Genomic DNA, 22752 nt, shown 5'->3' on the forward strand with positions numbered 1-22752 from the left:
ACTGTTAATGGTGGCTTACAACTAATCCTGATGTTTCTCTTTTGACATCTTTGCTATGTGCACTAAAAGTTAAAATACAGATAAACAAAAAAAAACCCTAGTTTAAAATTACCATTTCCATGAAATGTTTCATTCAAGGACCTTTCTCATGGCACTTTACCATTGTACCATTTCTAAAAACGAAATGCTTTTCACATGGCTACTTGGTCTGCATTGACTTCAGTGGCGCTAACACTTGCACAGCCGTAAAGCAGGGTTGAATTGCCTGTAGAACTTTCATTGCTGGTAGTGATGCATGAGCTTGAAAGAACAGAGCTTGCCTTTCTGATCTCAGCTTGTTTGAAGGGCTGGCAGTTACTTGTAAATTGGACTTACCGTATAGACTTGATCATAAGCCGGTTCGTTTATAAGCCGACCCCCCAAGATGGATAAGTAAAAATGCAAAATTTTTATAACCTGTTCATAAGCCGACCCTATAATTCAGGGGTCAGCAAACTTTGGCTCCCAGGCCATCAGGATAAGCCGCTGGGGGGGCTGAGACGGTTTGTTTACCTCGAGCGTCCGCAGGCATGGAGGTAAACCTAAGTAAATAAAGTGTCCCGGCGCGCCAGCTGCTTACCCTGATGGGCTGGGACAGCAACTGGTGGGGAAATTTTTTTGAGGGGAGAAGCTGGGAGTCAGGGGAGTAACCCTTGTGACCACCCCCCGCATGACCCCACCCCTAGCCCGGGACCCCCCTCACTCTCCCCATCCCATCCCTTCCCACCTTATCTGGGGTGGGCCAGGGGAGGATGTCTCTGACCTGGCTGGAGCTGCTCTGGCAGGCTGGGCAGCGTGGCCGCAGCCTGTTCCAGAGGGCTGGGCAGCGCGGCCGCAGCCTGCTCTGGGGGGCGGGGCCGAGTGGCACAGCTGCAGCTGCTTCGGAGGCTGGGGGGAGAACAGCATGGCCAGAAGCAGAGAGGCTCTCGCCCTGCCTCTTCCCTTCTGTCTCTGCTGGCAGTGCTGCCTCTCCTTGCTCCCGCTGTTGGGAGGAAGGGCTGTGTCCCATCTCTCCCTCTCCTTACCCGTTCATAAGCCGACCCCCTTCTCTGGTGCTTCCCCTTTTTACTAAAAAAAATTTGGCTTATGAACAAGTATATACGGTACTTCATAAGGAAGTAATTGAAAGACCACAAACGTAGATCCTCCAATACTATTTTTAGACACATTTCAGATTAAAACCACTGAAAACACCCTTGCACTGCTAGGATCCTGCCATTTATGTGGTTGCCAAATTGATAGAATTGTTTACAAATGAAGCTGCATGTGGGAAGAAAGTTAATAACTAGCGAAACTAACAGGAGTGTGACCTGGTGTACCATGCCTTTGAGACCTCATGCCCTGTCCCAGGAAAGGAGCGGTGAAGGTGGGTCCTCCAGGCTTGGCTAGAATAGGGTGACCAGATGAGAGATGTGAAATATCGGGAAGCGGGGGGGAGGGGTGCCAGCGGCAGAGGAAACAAAAACAAAAGCAAAAAAAAAAACCCCAAGAGCCGTCGGAGCATAGGAAAAATTGGTGGGGGCGGAGCGCCCACCCGCAGCTCCACGCCCTGCTCCCCCACACCAGCTCGCCTCCGCTCTACCTCCCCTGAGCGGGCTGCCGTGTCCTGCTTCTCCCACCTCCCTCCACACTTGCGCCGCCATACAGCTGATTAGTGCAAGCCTGGGAGGGAGGAGGAAGGAGGAATGCGGTGTGCTTGGGGAAGAGGCGGGGGAGCGTGATCCCCCTCCGTCTGTGTGTGGGAGGGCAAAATATCGGGACAATTCGCGTCCCCACCAAACATCGGTGGGGATGCGGGACAAACAAGTAAACATTGGGACAGTCCCGATAAAATTGGGATGTCTGGTCACCCTAGGCTAGAAAGGCTGCAGGGAAGCAGCCAATCATAGCACAGCAAGCTCAGCTGAATGGAACTGCAGGGTTTGAGCTAGTTGTTTTTGGCTGGTACCGGAGGGGTGCTCCTGACTGGTTGTTGGTGACATTGGCATTCAGTGAGGAAGTAGAAGAGTTGAGAACTTCAGCCCTGAGGTAAGGGTGAAGAGGAAGGGGCTACATGGTTAAAGGCCTATGGAATGCAGTAGCAGCTATTAAAGAAAACCACACGTCTTCTATTTATACGGTTCCTGGTTTGGGATCCGGAGTAGTGGACAGGTCCGTGTCTCCCCCCCTCCACATGCAAAGTGACCAAAGCCATAAAAAGGAGACAAGTTTAGTTTAGTATCAGAGGGGTAGCCGTGTTAGTCTGAATCTGTAAAAAGCAACAGAGGGTCCTGTGGCACCTTTGAGACTAACAGAAGTATTGGGAGCATAAGCTTTCGTGGGTAAGAACCTCACTTCTTCAGATGCCGAAGAAGTGAGGTTCTTACCCACGAAAGCTTATGCTCCCAATATTTCTGTTAGTCTCAAAGGTGCCACAGGACCCTCTGTTGCTTTTTAAGTTTAGTTTAGAAGCTTAAGCACAGGAATTTAAAGGGCTCATGGACAGGGCTGAAGACCCTGCAGAGGGCCAACCATTTGTTGGACTTGGTTACCCTGGAAGGGGACTGAACTTGAAGGAGTGACCTGGCTTCAGAGCTGGGGCAATAAGAACTGATAAAGGCAGAGAGTCTCCAGGGAGACTACTCTGTACCAAGGCAGTGCCTGTGCCCTGGGGGCACTGCTCTATACCAGAGCAGACATGGACTAACGCTAGCCCAGAAGGAGCTGAGAACTGAGCCCAGAGACTGGACTAAAGACACGAATAAGGGCCCAGGGACAAGCCCTGTTAGACCTTTTACCCCACAAGGGGTTCATCCATCCAGTCAACTATTAACTGAGTGACTTAGCTGGAGGGCTGAGCCACTGAAGACCTGCCTGAGGGCCATAGCCAACAGGGGACACTGGCAGCAAAGAAAGGAAAGAGCACAGAATTGCTCCCATCTGACAGCAAGTGCTCACAGGAGGTGAGTGCACACTGTCACAAGGAAGTTTTTAATTTTTAAATACGTTTTATAGATTAGTAAACATGGAAGAGGCACTATCAGAGAATGGGAAATGAGGTACCTGGCTGAGTCTACGGATTAGTGTCTAAAGCTACTGGACATGCTGCTCCAAACCAGAAAGATGATATGGAACGAAATCCGATCTGAAAATAGTGTACCAACTCCTAATGAGAAGAGCCTCTGGAAGTCAGCAAAGTTTGACATCTCTGTATCCCAACCAAAGACTTGGAAATTAGAAGCCTTTTTTGCACAAATGAGGTGAAGCAGACTCTGAAAGCTTGCAGGAACATTGGGGAGCTATTCCTTTAGCATCCTGAAAAGACAAAAGACAGCAAAGGGCAATTTCTGAACAATGGTCTTAATGGGGCACATAGACTTCTGACTGCCTTTGTCCTAATGGAATGGAAACCAATAGATTTGTCAAATCAAGAGCTGCCAGAAGCTAAGATAGAAAGATTATAACACTTCATCAGATGTCCCATTTCCTCAAAACAAAGGCCATAACAATTCACAATCATGTGAATAGTCTTTAGCAAAAATGCAGGCCCTGAAAAATAAGACTTTGTCAGACATCTGTTTTTGCATAGGTAGTGTTTTCTTGTATGAACTTCCTCTACAATGTTTTTTTTTTAAATTGGGGCTACCTCTTTTCATAATGTAACTAGGAATATACAGTTTTTTAAAAGTGTGATAAATTCCCAAACGTAGAAAGTAAAGAACACTGTAGGTTTGTGGCCCCAGTGTAATTCTCCTTCCCTTCTTCTCCGCTAGGGCTAGGTATTCATTTGCAACATGGGAATACATTCTCTATTTTTCTACCAGCCAGGTGAGCATTCACAAATTCAAACTTGCATGTGCAAAAGAGCTAGATTTCAAATCTGTGTATCTAAAGCAGGATATGAGATAGACTATGTAACTCTTCAAGGATTACACTTTGATTAAAATAACTTCCACCCATACTGTACAATAGGAGCAGTGAAAATGGGGGGAAATCCTCTTGGGAGTTGAGTCAAGCCAAAAGCAAATAATTCTTCCCCTTGATGGATAGAGAAGTAAATACTACAGAGAGCAACATGCATAGTATTTTTGTTCTAATCCTTCTAAAGAAACAGTCTGTACAATAAAATCTGCATTTGAGTCCACTATGAAATTCTGCATCTTGTAAGCTAGTCACTGACACAACTTTTTCAATGTCTTTTATTAAAGTAACTGACTTAAAATGTGCTGTATTGTTCTCCTATTCTCAAAAGTAAGGAAAGTGATGTTGAAGCTTCCATAACCTCTTTTTAATTTTAGCTCTGTTGTGCATAGCCATTACAACACGTGTGAATCCATAGATAAGTCTAGTTACTCTATGAATATACAAAGTTGTTACAGCTGTTATAACTGGTAGTTAATGCAGATCAATAAAAGAGGGCGAGCTAGCCAATCTCAGCAGCTATCTTCTTGGGTGACGTTATACAATGATGCAGTTTTATAATGGGTTGTAGCAATAGGAAGACCACAAAAATGAAACAATAAATGAACTGTGTATGAGAGGAGCTCATGTCCCCAAGTAAGCCTGTTGCTAGGCAAAGAGTATGTTTAATTTTGGTATGGGCACGTTCCAGGCTCCTTCCATCCAAATTCTCCATCCTGATAGAAATTGGTATGGACTTTAAGCTCTGTAAAAGTAGACCTGCCTGTCCACCCTAATTAGTTCTTTGGGGGAAATCAACAGAATCGCTCAAGGAGAGCAGTAGATATGACTGCCTTTCAAAAAGCCTTTGATAGTTGACACAAAAGCTTGTTGTAGGTATTCATGTAGTCATGGTATACAAGGTAAAATTCTGTCATGGCTTAGAAACTTGCTAGAGAACAGAGTGGGAATAAATGGTCAGTTTCTACATGGAAAGAGGTTAATAGTAAAGTATCTAAGATGTGTCTTCTAAGAAGTTTTTAGTGTATTGAATGAGATGGAAGAAGTTGTCAATAGTGAGGCTGGAAAATCTTGCAGATGACACAATTTCGGGTTAGCCAAAATTAAAGGATTGTAAGGTATTTCAAAAGGGTCCCAACAGTTTTAAGCAATTAGACAACACAGTGACAAAAGATTCTTGGGCTTGTCTGCATTGAAACATAAGAGTAGTTCAAATTTTCCCTACATGTTGATGGGCTTTGTGTATGGGAGACATATCTAGGTGCCATTGTGGATGGATCACTGTGGAACACCAGTCAAAGCAAATGAGAAGTTAGGCTGTGTTGTGGAGACATCACTAGCAACTCCATAAAGTTGAGTTTTTCTGCATAAAGCAAGGGTTCAAACCTTTATGTATATATCCTCCCCCAAACTACTGTGCTGACTTGTAACTTCTCAGAAAATACCATTATGTACTCAGCGAGTTTGCTAATCTGTTCAGGAGTTAAAACTAAGTAGGGCCTTCAAGCAATTTAGTACCTATCATCAGCCTTTTTTGTGCCCAATAATCTCAATAACTGAACGCACTCTTCAAACTTCCCATATAGTTAAAACACACTGAAATTTTGTTCATGTATTACACTTAAGCATTTTTTTAGGATTAGTGATCAGTTTTCCCCATGCCTCTTTGCAGAGGCAGAAGGATGCAATGGTGTACTACAGGGAATTCCATGGAGAGGGACCAGCATCTCAACCAGACTGAGTGTCCCTGTTGTTTCATGGCATATGAGCCCACCATCTTTCTTGAGCAACAGTAGCTTCAGTCCTATTGCAAACAAGGAGAGATGGTGGCCATTTTCAAAGGGGGCTTTAACTGATAACTACTGTTAGAACATTCTGCAGCCTGCTCTGCCTAAATGACAGAGGTGGCCATTATTATAAGCAGTTTAATGCTCCCTCCACTTAGTGGTCCCTTTTTTTGGTGTGTTTTTGGACTGAGCTAGAAAGAACCATCTACTCCTCAAGGGGTCTCTGTTTTTCTTTGTTGCCCCAATTTGGGGGGAATTCTTGGTAGGAGTTGGCATACTAAACCACAGCTGCTTTTGTCAGAGTTCCCATTCAGAACAGCATGATTGAGTAAGGAAACAGCAAGTCACGTATAGGGAACATACCTGCTTTTGAACTTGCTGCCAGGTATTTTCCCACTGAAGACATGCCTCATAATCCTCTATAATCTAGCTGCTGCAGAGACATTTCATTAGAGTATGTGGAAATAACTTTATGTATACATGCAAAATTAAGGTAAAATATTTGGAGAGTTATGTACACTTTAGCCAACATATTAGACTAACCTGCACCAATGCCCTTTTAGGACTTCATGCATTGCACACAAAAAAATGAGGGGGGACTGTAGAATTTAAGCTTACACACATGAGATTTTTAAAGTGCAGTTCCAGTCTGAAAACATGCTTGGAGTGTCACTTGGGGAGGGTTCTGTGTTTGCCTTGCAATTATTTCCAGGGCAAACATGCTCAGTTTTAAAACAAAAGGATATTTGTTTGAACTGCCAGCCATTCAAACTCAACCTGATATATGAATCCAGCTTTCTGGCTTGTGATATGCAATAATAGATTATGCAGACCAAATTGTGCCCTCAGTTACACCTGTGCAACCTCAGTGTCTTTGCTGGAATTGCACAGGTGTAGCTCGGCACAGTTTAATCTTATGTTGGCGCGTGACTGTGAACAGAATCTTGCTCTCACGTAGCATTATTGGTTCTACAGTATGAACAGGAGTAAAGTGTATAGATTTATCACTGTAAAACAAGTGGTTATGATGCCAAATGTTCACAGGGAGCAGATCTGTTGAGTTAACATGTTCGGTTTTTACATATTCCATATATAACTGAACTTTAAAACTAAACAATTGAAAAAATAGTTCCTGCCTTACTTCAGAGACCTAATTTCGGAGTCCTGTTTCCTCTATGAAAGTTGAGAATGATGCTGTTACCTATTGAAGTGTAAGAAAACTCTATTCCCTACACTACTTAAGCTTTAAATCTTGCATTTGGGAACTTCAGGTTGTATGTCTGATATTCCAAACTGGTAAAGGGTCTTAAGCATTTTAATTTCACACAGCCTCCTTACCTGCCATTCAAAGCAATATTGCAACATGGTGGATTCTAGGTTGCTACTTCAAAACAAATTCTACTACTGTACCAATACTGACTTTCAGGATCATGCACATCCTGTGGGGAATGGTGCAAGACCTAGAGCAATAGCAAAACTGAGTGACTAGGACAAAGAAGGATGGGATTCACGGGTGTGCTTTAGGGTTTCTTACTTAGATTGCAAGCTTTTTGGGAGCAGGAACTGTTACCTTGGGTTTTTTAGAATGCCTCACACAATGGGAGCCTGGCCTCTGATTGGGCTCCTGGGGCAATACCGCAATATAAATTAGAAGAGGGGCTCAAGCTGCAGATAAGGGGAGAGAAAGGGATTGGTTAGGTCTGGGGCAATGGTTGGTTGAGAATTCTGCATTAGTAGAGGGTTGAGTCGTGAATTTTAAGATATCTTTGTGTCCACTAGTTTTATACTTTTTTCCATTTTAAGTTGTTGTTTGGCACTGGATTCTTTCTGTGGAATGTGTAAACTAAAATGCTAAAGATGGAACTTAAATCACCGACTGCTCACATGTTTGAGTTTATCCTTGCCCCATAAACTTATTGTGCATGCTGTAAAGTATGTGGGGGTACTCTTTTGAAAGACACCATATTCAAAATAATGTGGTATTGTGGTATAGCGTCATCCTGCCCCAAGTGATTTTGTAACACAACAATGATGATTAAAATACAAAGCCAATCCCAAAATATTTGCCTAACAAGACTACATCATAAACACGCTACAGGGGATAACATTAGGGGCTGGGGCAACCTGAGGAAGGAAGGGGTGAATGTTCCATGAACCATGTGAGAAAGGGACAAAAAGACAAGAACAGATCTGTAGGAGGAGTATTTTTTTAAAAATGAACATGGGAATGGGCTGGGCTGGTGAAAACTTAGTGGTGAGGGGGGAGAAAAGGATTACATAGGTCTCAAGGTTTCAGTTTCTCTGAGATAAGATGGAAAAGGGTACCACCAGTAAAAGGAGACACTCAAGTAACTTACCTAGAACAAATGAAAAAGTCCACTTTGATCTTGTCTACATATTTTCTGGATAGTACATGGCATATTAAATATAAAATTTAAAGAATAAGAACAAAAATAGTATTAAAATTAGCCTTCCATGCCCGGCATATTTAAATCAGGTTTTTTACCTTTTTATATCTAGAAAGGGTAAAAGTATGTTCCATTCAAAGAACTCAAGGAGGGAAGCAATGATGGTGTTTACCACTCATGTACACTAAGGGTCCTGTACTTAGAGCTCTGCGCGGTTACAAAAACTGTATCCACATCCAATCCGCAAAAATGATCTGCAGATATCCGTGGATTTGCAGGACTCTACCTATACTCAACTTCATGCACAAATGTACCATAATTACCGTTAGCATTAATGGGAATTGTTAATCAACCAAGGTGAAAATATATTCCTAAAGCTATAATGAACAGTGCTAATGTGCACTCTGGTTCTCAATCTAAATATCTTTTAGCTGGTTCTGGAAAAAATGTAGTCCCCTCTTCCATCCCTTTGGAAATACCAGTAAGGCTTAATTCACAATCTGGAATGACTAGCTGAAACAATGCTGCAATATTTAAATGATTATATTTTGCCAGCAGTGTGAAATATAGTTCCTATCTCTACGATGGTTTTCTTAAGTAAGTGGTAAAAATGGATCATATATATCCTAGTTGTATAACATTTTGACTAAAAAAAAAAGTTTCTTTAGTAAGAAAATGGTTTGTATGTGTGTTCCCCCCCCCCCCCCTTAGGTGTAAACTGACAGTTTCAAATCACACACATCTAAAACGGAAGTTTGTTAGACAGTGAGGATAGGGAGTCAAATAGAGGATGCTAATGGCAGAGGGCTGGCTATTAAGTAGCTGAATAGACAGACCTCTAGGACCATACTGTAGTTGGAGAGGAGACATGCAGATGGATTCTCTTGTAAGCAGAATCGTATGGAAAGTACTTACAATGATCAGCTTTGAAAAAGCTTCTTTCCAATATGTTTTTATTTGACCTAGGATAAGTTTTTAACAGTGTATTAGAGCTGGTCAAGCTTTTATAATCATTATTTCTTTGCAGGAAAGTAATAAGTATATCATATCTAGTGACACCAGAGCACAACTTAAATTTCTTGAGAAGCTGGATCACATGGAAAAACAGAGGAAGGATGAAGAGGAACGAGAAATGCTTTTACGAGCAGCCAAGGTGAGAGAACATCTTATTGTTGGCCACTGAGAAAAATAAATGTCTTTTGAACACCAGACATCCAATGACGCCTGTCTAGTTATATTCTACATTAAATTTCTTAAGCCCGGATTTTGCTATTATAACATGTAAGTATACGTTAGCATGGCCTATGCCATGCAGAAAAGGTGTTCTTATTGGGTTTTTGCTTCTCTTAGAGATGGATGTTTAGCTCACAGGCAAGCCATGGGGTAAATTTCTATTGCCATCTCCCCGCATATCTACTGTCCAGTCCACTAGGTCTAAATTTTTTTTTTGGTGCTAAAAGTGAGGAGTCCTAATCTTCCAGAAATAAATGCAAGAACAACATATGCATATTATGATGATCTGTTGATACAGAAATAAAATTTTTTTAAGGAATAAAGTCAAAAGCTTGTAGTTACTTAAAGGCCATGTTTTGGTTCATTCGGTCTTGCTGGTAAACATATAGCCATATTTATTCTGTATTCTTAATCTGAACACCTGTCTGTTTCTGGATCCAACTTGCTTGCCTTTCTCAATATTCTACATGGTGCCTTGTCAAAATGTTTGTCCCCACTGTTTCTGGTGATGCTCTGGAGGTGTAATCTTGGCCAGCTGTGTGTGTTGCAATCTGGTCAGTCCAATATGTGACCCATTTCTGGCCTATGCTTGGTTGGTTAAAATTGTTGTTTGAGCATAAACAAAATGTGTAAATGCTGCACCACTGAGTATGACAATATATGATCTTGGCTCAGTTTGACTGTGTGTCTTTTTTTTTTAAGAACTGATAGACGTCTGGGGCCCATATTCTAGAATCACTTGGGTGGGTATGGAATCTAGACTTACTAGGATCTCACTGTACTTAAACAAGAACAACTTCTCTACTTCCTGTCCTTTTAAGTGTCTGCTGCTGACATGAACAACATCATGCCTAGACTGGACCTGACTGACAGCGTTAGCATCATTTTCAGTTTAAGCTTCCTCCAGGCTAGAACAGAGGCAGCCAGGCCCAGATGAAGAGGAGGGAGGCTGGGGGGGGGGAGAAGCCAATCTGGATTGAGGCGTTCACCCCTGGAGCTAAGACATTCAATCACAAGAGAAAATTGTCACTTATTAAATATTTAACGGATGCTGCGGTGTTTAGATGCTAGTAATTTGTTAAATTTTTCTCTTCCTTTAATAGAGTCGTTCCAATAAAGAAGATCCAGAACAGCTGCGATTAAAGCAGAAAGCGAAAGAGGTAGGACTTTCAAGTTACCATGTTTGCCTTTGTGTTTTGAGGGAAGGTTGGCAGCCCTCCCCTGGCAATTAGGTCAGGGTTTATTTTGCTGTTGCATACCATTTGCGGAGGCCTTGGGGAAGGACAGGAACTGCTACAGGCAAGGGCAGTACTTCAAATGAGGTCAATGAATTATGAGCTCTTCTTAACATTTAATTTTCATAGTTTAGGCCTGTCTAGAAATGGTTCTTTGTAAACTACAGCCATACACTTAGTAGGAATATAATGTGGGATTAGAAAAAAAAAAAAAGAAACTTTGAGATTTAGCATCTGGGACTGTACAATAGGCTACATTTTTCCAGGGTAATTGTTCGTTTTGTAAATCTGATACTGCTTATAATTCTTTGGCTGGGAGGCGGTACTGGGATTTAGTTTTAAATGGAAAACGCCTCTGGCTTTTAATTTTCTGGGCCCAGCAGTTTTCTGTTCTGGAATGGAGCCCTTGTTTCACACAGTTCATGTTTAGCTGCAGGGGTTTTAGTTTATAGCTTAGACTGGTTAAGCTTTTACTCCCAGAGGCCTCTGCATAGCAACTGTAGAAATCAACAAATAAGTTCATTTATGTCTGCAGCCTCCTCTCAGTAGCTGACTTTTTACATTTCCCAATATCCATTTCCTGACTCTTCTAGCCTGAGAGAAAAAAGCTCCACTAATTGGAGCTTATTTTAATTGAGCCTTAATATTGGATCTCACTGGAGTTGCCCCCAGAGCTACTGGGAACAGAATGAAATGAAAGTACCTAAGGTTGGGGGGAGGGGAGGGAGAGTGTGTGTGTGTGAAATTTTTCACTTGACCTACAGATTCTTTTCCCTGCTGAATAAATCATCAAGCCTGTTCACATTTCTGATTAAGGATCTGACAGCAGATGATAATAAAGACAATTGAGGTGTGAGACGTGTGATACAGAGCTGAAGAAATTGGTTTCTATAGTTACTTGACTGATTTCATGCAATTTTTAAGGATCTTTGTGCTAAATGAGTGATTTTTTTCTGAGCAACCTTTTTCTTTAACTGTGCCTTTTGAACTATGAAATTTGTTGTTGCTTAACATTGCTGCACTTGGCTCCTAGGTGCCAGCAGCACTAGCAGGTTATTTATGAATGCTTTAAAGGCCCTTATTGTTTGGATTAATGTAGGAGCTGAGGCAAAACAAATGGAAATCCAGTAAAATAGTCCTAAAATCAATGCTCTGGATTTCCACCAAAGTAGAAAGAGAAATACATAAAATGAGAGAAGGGAGGAAGAGCAGAAGGGAGAACTTGCTTTTATTATGTTGGGTTTTTTTTATCTTGTGCTAAGAATATTGTCAAGCTTACAATTTGCAAGTGGCAGGGTTGCCTAAATACTCTCTCCAAATTGATTCTCATGTCACGGAGATTGCAGCAAATGTCTCTCTTCAAATGTTTGTGTGGTTGCATCCTGATTTCCATTATCTATCTTGTGTAGATAACTTCTAGCACACAGTGCTTTATAGGTTTTTAGGGAGACTTTAATGCAGCATTGCAACTTAGAAGTACCTGTATATAAGAAATTGATATAGTTCCTGGCCTCCTTTCCTCCAAACAATGTTGTACAAGAGCCTGAAAATCCTAAACTACAATAGGAAATTGGAATCGAAGTTAGATGGTATTATTAGTCCTGAATATTTTGTTCAGTTCTCTCTTTAAAATGACTTATTAGTAAACCAGCAAGAAGGCACCTTGGTGGAGAAGACACTCCACCTGAATTTAGTGCTCAGCCCTTCCTTAATTTGAGTTCATGTCCTTTAGACCTCTATTTTGTATTAGTTTAAACAGCCTTTGTACCATCTGTCCCATATTTCCATCAAATTGTACACCCCACTGAATGCTCCTTCTAATTACCGCTCCATCAAAAGAATCCAGGCATAGGTTTGCCATACCTCTTTGAATAATAGAGAGCTTTGCATCAGTGTGTGATTCTGGTTGCCTGCTGCTCTATCATTTCAATGTCCTTTTAAAGAATGAGTTAAGTAGAGCTTCCTAAGATTCCAAATGCAGCTTGTTAACTCAACCTAATGAGCTAGGACAGGGGTCTGCAACCTTTCAGAAGTGGTGTGCCGAGTCTTCATTTATTCACTCTGATTTAAGGTTTCGTGTGCCAGTAATACATTTTAACGTTTTTAGAAGGTCTCTTTCTATAAGTCTATAATATATAACTAAATTATTGTTGTATGTAAAGTAAATAAGATTTTTAAAATGTTTAAGAAGCTTCATTTAAAATTAAATTAAAATGCAGAGCCTCCCCGGACTGGTGGCTAGGACCCGGGCAGTGTGAGTGCCACTGAAAATCAGCTCGCGTGCCGCCTTCGGCACATGTGCCATAGGTTGCCTACCCCTGAGCTAGGATATTTTTCTCTTAACAGATTCCATTCTGGGGCTGTGAGTTGCATTGAGCCCACATCCAACTGGTCCGTTCTGATACTTCTTTACTGAAAGCTTGAAGAGGGCTGAATGTTTGCATTTTTTAAATGCAAACACAAATGGAATCTAAGAGCAGAGAGAAATCAACAGTTTTTTGTAGTAATTCAGGATTAAAACTTGAAAAGGCTCATTATCGCCAAGACTACCTTTTTGCCTGTCAAACCCTGAGTGTAGCCTGACCCCAAACACCTGAGTGTCTGTGGGGCTTTGGCACACCTGTGGACAAGGGTAGTGCCATTTCCAGGTCAGCCTTTCCAATAAGGAGAGGTCATGGTGGCTACCCAGAACTGTTCACAGCAGGAGCAATTTCTGAGTCTCTGGATCAGATCACAGATGACAATTAAAAAGCCAAGTATCAGAGGGGTAGCCGTGTTAGTCTGAATCTGTAAAAAGCAACAGAGGGTCCTGTGGCACCTTTAAGACTAACAGAAGAGTTACACAGATACCCTCCCACCAACAACACAGGAAGAAGAACTCCACATGGACTCCTCCTGAGGGTCGAAATGGCAGTCTGGACCTATACATAGAATGCTTCCGCCGACGTGCACAGGCAGAAATTGTGGAAAAACATCGCTTGCCTCATAACCTAAGTCGTGCAGAACGCAATGCCATCCACAGCCTCAGAAACCAATTAAAAAGACCAAGTTTGTAATAGAAGGCGACCTGCAGGGAAAAACCCTGCAGCATTGGAAGCCTTCAACATCCCAGGACCCTTTTAAGCAGTATGTCCTGAAGAGGGGGGGTGCAAAGGACTGGCAGGGTGCGGCGGGGCAGGGAACAGACAGGCCTTGCCATTGTTCTCCAGAGTTCCAGCTTTCCCTTAGAGCAACTTTTTTTTAAACTTTTTGTGGTGGCAGAGACCTTTTTTAAATTGGCAGCTCTTGCCAATGTTTTCAGAGAACCTGAAACAGTAGCACTGAGATGTGGACTCCCCTATTAATTTCAAAGGGGAATGCTAACTTGGATGTCAGTGATTCTTTAAATGTCAAAAGTTTTACCTATTTACTGCTCATCCAAGCATGGAAGAAAGGAGTAAGGATCACACCATGAAGAGCTACAAAATAAAAATGAAAGGGCCTATTAAAATACAACTCAATTTCCTTCCATTAAAGGTCTAAACTGTGGGTCGTAAGCCTCTAACACAGGAGGGATTTGAAAATGAAACTAACCATGCAACCCTTCTTGAAGGGATGTTCAGTTTTCCAAAGTTTGGTAAACAATTTGTAGAGGACTGGACTTAGGAACTTTGGGTTTAGAAGCCTTAGAAATGGAGGCATAATAAGACTTTGTCAAACAATTTAGACACATGGGCCAAGACTTTCAAAAGTGGCCAGTGACGTTGGGTACTTCAGTGTTTGATGCCTAACTTGAGACACCTTAAGGAGCCTGATTTTTTTTTTTTTTTTTGTTTGTTTTTTTTTTTTTTTTTTTTTTTGTTTAAGGAAGTACTCAGCACCAATCCAACTGGAAATCACACTTTTTAATGTGGCTGAAGTTGGGTATCCAAAATAGCCAGTCACTTTTGACAATCTTGGCCATAGTGTCTGTATTTCATAAATGACTGACGTCTTCTGCTATGAACAATGTAAGGCTACGATTTAGTCATGGGTATTTTTAGTAAAAGTCACAGGCCCATAAATATGTTTATATCCCGTGACCTGTCCATGACTTGTACTATATACCCCTGACTAACTCTTAGCTGGGGACGGGGGGTGCTGCTCTGGGGACGGAGGGGCTGCTCTAAGGGGCCAGGACGGGAGCTCTGCTTTGGGGGCTGCTCCAGCAGTGGCTGTTGTGGCTGTCCCCGGGGTCAGCTGCTTGGGCAGCCTTGGGGTCAGCCACACGTCACGGAGCCCTAATAATGAATCCTCCTGCCACTTTGCGCTCTTCATTCATTAAACGCCATCCCTCCCATTTTTTCTCCTCTTACCACCCTCAATTCTGTCCTCCTTTCTAGATAGTTGCAGTGTATCCTCCTCTTTGTTTTATAGAATACCAACCTGCATTTCTATAAACTTAAACCTGCCATCTGCCTAGGGATTGTTAATTGGCGGGAGAGGGAGTGTTTTGAATGTTTTTGTCACAATGGTGAATACATATAAATTCATGGTTAGCTCTCATCCAACAGCTGGCTACAACATCTTTTTAAAACTGTTTTATTGTAAGTGCATCCAGAGACTTGGGCAGTGGACGTACGCTTTTATAAATGAGATTATAAATAATTTCCCTGACCTTTTTGGCTTAACCTCACTCCTCAATCTTCTCTACATTAACAGCCACCGATTTGCCCCTGCTCTGTCTATCTAGCCCACACTAAATTTGATCCTTTATTTACTTCCCTCCTTCACCCAAACCTGTTAGCAAATTATCACCTACAGAAAGTACACATTCCTTTCTAGACTGCTGTTGGGCATGCCTCAAGCTACTCCTTTATCCATTCAAGAATTTTGTGCTTTCTACTATACTTACTAACCTTGTATGTCAGCCTTTTGTATAATAGCATTCCCAAAGCCTGGGTAAATTGTTCATGGCTTTCCCACTCTGTTACTTCAGGTTTATTGGGGTATAAACCTCCTTTTTGTGAATCTGTGATTCTTGTTCTTTGGACTTGAACATTCTAGTTATTTTCTGCCACTCCCCATTCTATTGTAGTTTAATGTTTTAGTTAACTATTTAGTTTAACTTTTTTCCCTCCCCTAAAGTGAAATGTGCAAGTAACTTTGTATCTTCCCCAGATATGTTCTTAAATATCAGTGGTCTCTAGTCCACTAACACTTTCTATTCCAATGTGACTTAAATAGATGTACTAAAGAGTAGGAATATAATACGAGATGAGCAAACATGAGCTTCATGTGAATGGAAAATTCCAGCGCATTTGTTGTATGTGGTGCTCGTGCATCTGAATTAAATTCTCATCTTTCAAGCTTCCCTTTCTCTCACGTCTCTTCTGAAATCTTGTGTGAATGCCATGGGACCTTGGAAACAGTAATTCTTTAATTCAGGGGTTCTTCTGCTTTTAATAATATATCCCACATTTTAGTGTCTCGGGGGCCATCTCTCCAGCACTTGTGTTTGCATGGACTGTCTCCTCACCCTCTTTAGTTTAACCTAAAATCACTGTGGCAGCTACTGCACCTTTTTCAGCAAAACAGTAGTAGGAGAGGGTCTAACTTATTTTAGCAGTTACTAATATTTGCATTTGTCGTAGTTTCAAAACTAGTCTCACTGTATTTCCACTGCCCATCATGTCCTTTCCGTACCTCTGTTCCTTTTATCCCCACCCCACCCCTTGCTCTACAATTCTGGTTATCTGTTCCCCTTCTACAGATTCACTCCTCCCATTTAAAAAAGTTTCCCAGTTGCCTGATTATTTTCCCTGCTGCTTGGTTTTCCTGTTCCCTTGCATGTGTTGCCCCACTTTTTAGTTCTGTTCTTCCACGCATTCCTTTTCCCAGTGGTGACTCTAGTCCTCAAGGTAGCTCATATTTCCTGTTCACTGCCACCTCTTATGTAGTAGTAACCCCTGGAAGAGGCAGATAGGAGCTGGAAACAAGTTGAAGACCTCACAATGTCATCAACCAGCTGTCTGATCTTCCAGCAGCTGGACTATGGTGTTAGTCATTTAGACCATTGCTTTAGACATAACCATATGGGGGGTGTACATCCTAGTGTTCTGAAGTAACTTAGGAATGAAGCTGCTGAGCAACTGTGTCATACCTTATGAAAATCAGCTATCCTGAAGGACTGAAAGGTAGCAAATGTACATACCTTTTTAAAAAGCCTGAAGGGGGATCATTTAGGGTCTTTTTGGGTTATCAGGAAATCTTTGTCAAAGTCACCCATGAGAGCCTGTTAAGGAAATTAAGGGTATGTCTACACTGCAGTTAAACAGCCACGATTGGCCTGTGTCCGCTGATGCAGGCCCAGGGCTGTTTAATTGCACTGTAGAAGTTTGGGCTCAGTTTGGAGCCTGGGTTATGGGGCCCCATAAGGGGGGAGTATCCTAGGGCTTGGGCCTGGGCTTGGGCCTGGGCCTGAGCCCAAATGTCTACACCACAATTAAACAGCCCCTTAGCCTGAGCCCTGTGAGCCCAAGTCATCCGCAAGTGTGTTGTTGCATTGTAGACAGACCCTACTTAATTACAGGCTGAGAGGTAAAGTGTACTGCTGTAGATTATAAACTTGTGAAGAGTGAGCAAATAGTATGAATAAATAGATTTCAACATAGCAAAAGATTTAAAAATGGAAATACCCAAAATTCTGTATTAGGACCAATGTTTAATGTATTTGGTGAAAGGAAGTAAAAAGTGAGATGACAAAACTTGCAGAGCACAGTTTAGCTATCTCAGGATGACATAAGAGTTGAGGGACTTAACAAGAGTAAGTAACTGGGCAGCATGATGGCAGATGAAAATCATACAAGGTGTAATACACATTGGAAGGAACTACTGATACTCATTGCTGGATTTTAAATTAACTAGTCTCTCAGGAAAAGGACCTCCCCATTATTGCAGGCTTGCAGGCAGCTAAACACAAGCTACTGCTGAATACTCAACAGCAAACACTAGTCAATGTAAAAAGAATGAGAATTATTGACTATATTATGGCATTATATAATACGCCATCTTATGGAATGCTGTTTTCAGTCAGGCCACCCCTGTCTCTCAAAATGTATAGCACAAATAGGAGTTCAGGGATGGGAGCTACAAATAGCTACTGAGAACCTTGTGTGAGAAGACACTGACAAATTGTTTAGAGATGACATGACAAAAGTTTACAGTTTGAATAGTATAGTGAAGGTAAATTAAGTGCTCCAATTTACATTCAAACAATGGCACATCTGTAACATTGAAATGCAACAAAATTGAAATTGATAAAAAAAATACTCTTGGGCACAACACCTAATCAACCTGTGGAACTCAATACAAGAAGATATTTGAGGCCAAGAGTTTAGTAGGATTCGGAAAAGGATTAGACAAGTTATTTTCTGCAAGGGATCTAAATCCTCAGACATTGGGGCATAAGCCAGTCACTGATTTGGGAAGAAAATCCCTCTGCGCAGGTTTTTGTGTAACTGTCTTACACTTGGTTTTGAAACATCTGGTTATAGCCACTGTCAGGATAGTGGATTCAACATCTGGCCTGGTAGGGCAAATCTTAGGTAGTATTTACTTTAGACTTCTTTGCCACTGAAGCCATGCCTGTGAAATATCTTTTTAAAAAATCCACAATATAATCTAATGCAACTTTATTTAATACAGTTTTTTAAAGAGCTACACACCAAGCCACTTCAGACCATATACTGCCTGCTATCTTGTATTTAACTCTTAAAAAAAAACAATTTAAAAAGCCAATAGAAACATATATGGCTAATTAAAGCATTCGGTTAGAAAGGGTTTAAGGGGGTGGAGGGAGAAATTGCATCATAGGCAAGAAAGAAAAGATGGCAAATACATTAGTCTCGCAGTCTTAAAGTTCCACCTCTCCTGCTGGAAAGAATGTGGCATTCACCTTGCAGGTCAGAAAACTACCTACAAAACAAGTGAAATGTAAAGACTCCAGTGCTCAATGGGTTAGGTTTGCTGAGAGCTGGTATAAGGTCCTGAGGAGGCAAAGTAAAATAAACATTTAAAATAGGAACATGCTTGGCATGCAGCAAAAGGGAATGGAGAAGGTAGGTAGATATCTTAGAGCAGAAGGCAATAAAGAAGAGCATTCAAGAGAAGGGGCAAAAAGCTTCTGAAAACTTGATGCATGAAAGGTAGAAGGAGATTAAACACCTTACATCCCTCAGTCTTTAGGTGAAACAAGGTAGAATATATAGATAAAAAAATGAGAATGTGAGAGAGAGAGATGAAAATAATTTCAGTATCTAGAATAAACAGCATAGGTTAAAAAAAGACAGTTAAAATGTAGAATTTCAAGATGTACAGCCAATGTACAGCAATGGAAAAGACAAGGAGAACTGAATCCTTTTAAAATGAGTAGAAAAACTAAGTGATCATTTGAGTAAACTCTTTTGTGATTACCTATTTTGGTATAATTTCTCCTTATTCTATAAACTGAAACAGTCCTCTACCTTGTTTTGTCTCTTTCATATGCCTTTGTCCGCCATCTCCTTTTTCCTCAAGCCTTCGACATATTTTTGTTCATCCACATTACTGCTTTTATTACTCTGAACATATTTTTATTGCTGAATAGCATGCATAACCCTTGGGCATACATTAACTTGTCTTTCAGCCCTTCCCAGTTTCCTTTGCTGCCAGTTCCTCTGATGCTTTAAATCATTTGATATACCCTATCTTTTCCCATGTTCTTCTAAAGTTGGTGCGCTGAAGTTACCCTTCTTTTGCTAATTACTAAACCCATCTATGTAAGGGCCACTGTTGGTCGATCCCACACCTGTACATTTCCAGTCATTTTTCTTAAGTCACTCCAAACCAAGCCCAGAATTGTTCCTTGTATAGCTTCCTTTCCATACTGTTCTGTCTGTTCGCATCCAAACAGTTGCATTCTCCTTACTGCCTAGTCTCAAAGATTTGGTTTCTTTATATTGCTCCTTCTATTCAGTCCACAACATAGTGTTTCTTAGCACTTGATTTTTCCATTCCTATTTCTCCTTCCATAGTTGTGTAGAAGGGTATTTTTCATGGTATGTGGTTGTCACATTTTCTGTATGTACTTTGTCATGTGCTGCACTCATGCAGAATTGAGCATTTGGATTGACCTTTCTACTAGGATACCTGCCATCTGTCAAAGTGCTGCCTCTTGTACTCCCGTAGCCTATTTGCTACCCTGTTGTCTACCCCAGTGGTTATCAACCAGGGGTCTGGGGTCCCTGGGGGGCCATGAGCAGGTTTCAGAAGATCCTTCAAGCAGGGCCAGCGTTAGACTTGCTGGGGCCCAGGGCAGAAAGCCAAAGGTCCACCACATAGGGCTGAAGCCCGGGGCCCGAAGCCTTGCCACTTAGGGCTGAAGTCTGAGCAATGTAGTTTCACGGGGGCATCTGTGTCATGGGGTCCCAGGCAATTGACATGCTTGGTAACCCTTAACACCAGCCTTGTCTTTTATATGTAGAAAACCAGTTGCTGTGGCACAGGTGGGCCATGGAGTTTTATAGAACGTTGGTGGGAGGACCCTCAGAAAGAAAGGTTGAGAACCCCTGGTCTACCCTGTGCTCTTCAGACCTGCTCCTCTTATACACTTTGCCTCTTCTGCAAAACTGTCCTAAATGTTGGATAGCGTAGGAAAAAACGGGCTCCTGAGAACAGTAAAAATGCTTTCTGGATCCTCAAAGCATGGTCTTCCTTTTCCCTGTTTCTTAAGGTAACTTCACACCTGTTTTCTGCATATGTATATGACCAAAATGCAAGTTCTCTTCTTAACAAAATAATTGTATACACAATAAATATTGAGTTAAAGAGCTCCTTTGCTTATACAGTTGAGGCAAGGTGACCTAGTTCAATAACATAAATCACATACTAGAGACATGACACACCAATCTGTGAGTTAGTTAAAAGTACGGTCCACGAACAGTACACTGATTAGTTTCTTTCCCTCCCAGTTTCCCAGACAGATTTTCATGAACACTACAACAAACAGTTCTTCCTTAGCACATAACTATCCACATTCACCCAGTGTGAAATAGGGCTCTGATTAGTCTCATCGTGAAGTACTTCAAAGGTGACTGTTTACCTGAGACCATCTTATTTGAATTATTGAACAACTTAAACTCATGCTCATAAGACCCTGGATATGTTGCTTGGAAGGCAGTGTGACTTGAAGCAGCTTTTGAGGTTTCTATTTAGTGGGTGCAGGCTGGAAGCTTCCTGAAGAGCCAGGTTCCATTTCCTTTTGTCAGATATAAGGAAGTGACTTCATACTACTCTGGTTCTCCTGCCCAATGGGACAAAGATGGTACCTGCCTCTAGAAACAGATGGCCCTGCTGTTTTGCCTATGAGACAAGTAATACAGTATTTCCTTTTTGCTTTTTTTAATTACCAAAACAAATAAACCAGCCTGTTAGGTAATAGCAAAGAGAAAAAATTGTCTCCTTATTCAGGCACCTAACTGTGGCTAGCAGTTCTAGGACTGATGGGAGACCACTGGTAAGCAACCTGTTCTACTCACCATTGTGACCCAAGATCTCAATCTTGGGAATGCTTTGCATAACAACCAAAATTGCTTTTTCACCAGTCTGGAGTCTTGTAACTGAAATATTTCTGGTCTTTTCATAAGTTAAACTTTATTTTTAAAAGGTATTGTCATCAAAAATGTAGTCAGTTTAATATTGGATAGAGGCTTTGCATATTTTACTGAAATGTGGAGAATAAGACTTCACAAGAGTGAGAAATACAATTTCCATGAGCTGGAAAGGTAATATTTTTATTGGTAGAGAAATTGAATGGAGAAGAGAGAGGTCAATTTTAAAGGCTTTCATTTTATGTGATTACAGCTATGCTGCAAATGCCATTTCACTATAAGGAAGGACTTAAAAATGTACCTTTTTTTGATTTGTGCTGCAGGTCAGATTAACTAAAATGGTTATTGTCACCCTAGAAGTTCCTGACTGCTGCAAGACCAGACTTTAAAACCCACTTTTATTATTAAAAAGGCCAGCAGCAACAGACTATTTTGCAACTTGTGAGACGTTTTCACAGCAATTTGATCGTTGTGTACAGGATTTTAGAAATCTTTGTACTTTAATTCTTGGAGTGAAAGTAAAACTCAGAGGGAGGAAAATGTGCATGAACACTTTGTCGTTTGCTTCTGGTCCAAAGGCTGCCCCCTTTATGCTGTTTTGAGACCTAAATTTTGACATTGACAAAATCCTTATTCTTCATGGAGTGACATAATGGCAGCAGCATCTTCTATTTCAGTGGCTGAAGTGTAGGTCAGGATAGGAGAGGGAGCTTGCCAGTTTTGGTGGCTGTCATGTGGACATTATTGTGGTGATGCATCATCAATCATCCATCTCCTGGTAATGGGATCCAACAAGATGAAGAGATAATTTGAAAGGAGTTCATATCCTCCATAGCCTAGAAAACAATGTACATGTGTTCAGGGTATGGCGCTGAGTAAGGGCACATCCCTCATCTTAATTGAAATGGGATAGGAAAAGGATCTATTGATAGAAAAATAGAGGGTCCATGGAAAATATTTGAAATACTAAATGCAACTTCCTGCCTTTTAAAAGGTTTAAAGACACTTCAAAAGATTAGCATAATGTCTGTATTTTGAGAGGGGTCTGGGATGTGTTTAGAAGAGGTGGGAGGACAGGGAAGGTACTGGAGAAAGAGATTAGAGGGCATATCTTAAGAAGTGGGTTTGGGAGAAGAGGGTTAGCTGGGACACTGCCTCTTCCTCATTCAGAGATGTTGACTTCTAACCATTCCTAGTGGAAGTCTGGTAGTCCAAGAAACCCTTCAGCCAAACACCAACTCCTTCTGTAGCTTCCAAATAACCTACTTCTGAGTCTTCACCACCCAAAGGGAGTTCTTACTCTGCTTTATGCTGCACTGTAAACCCAGTTCCATTTCTCCCCTTCCTCCACTTTTCTGATAACTCAAGGATGTACTACAAAAATATCTGTTTGAAATGAAAAATTTAACTCCGATGTTTCTCTGACCACCTTGTTCCTGACCACGGTATCATAGGAATAATAAACTAGCGATTGTTCACTGGCATGTGTTGATACCATCTTCCTGTCTCATGAATCTCTCCTTCCCATTCTGCTTTCACTACT

General features: G+C 41.4%; 1 protein-coding gene across 4 annotated transcripts in view; it reads left to right on the forward strand.

The window, feature by feature from the left end:
- Nucleotides 1–22752, forward strand: part of TAF4B (TATA-box binding protein associated factor 4b) — a 160115-nt gene that overhangs the window by 55819 nt on the left and 81544 nt on the right. For 3 of the 4 annotated variants that reach the window (XM_065585403.1, XM_065585401.1, XM_065585402.1), the window contains exons 12-13: nucleotides 9162–9287; nucleotides 10471–10527. In XM_065585403.1, the coding sequence (XP_065441475.1) occupies nucleotides 9162–9287; nucleotides 10471–10527 (183 nt within the window). Of the gene's footprint in view, nucleotides 1–3033; nucleotides 3633–9161; nucleotides 9288–10470; nucleotides 10528–22752 lie in introns of those variants that run through there. The other variant, XM_065585405.1, reaches the window with a different exon arrangement.

This window comes from Chrysemys picta, chromosome 2 (assembly GCF_011386835.1).
Source record: "Chrysemys picta bellii isolate R12L10 chromosome 2, ASM1138683v2, whole genome shotgun sequence".
Classification (NCBI taxonomy): domain Eukaryota; kingdom Metazoa; phylum Chordata; order Testudines; family Emydidae; genus Chrysemys; species Chrysemys picta.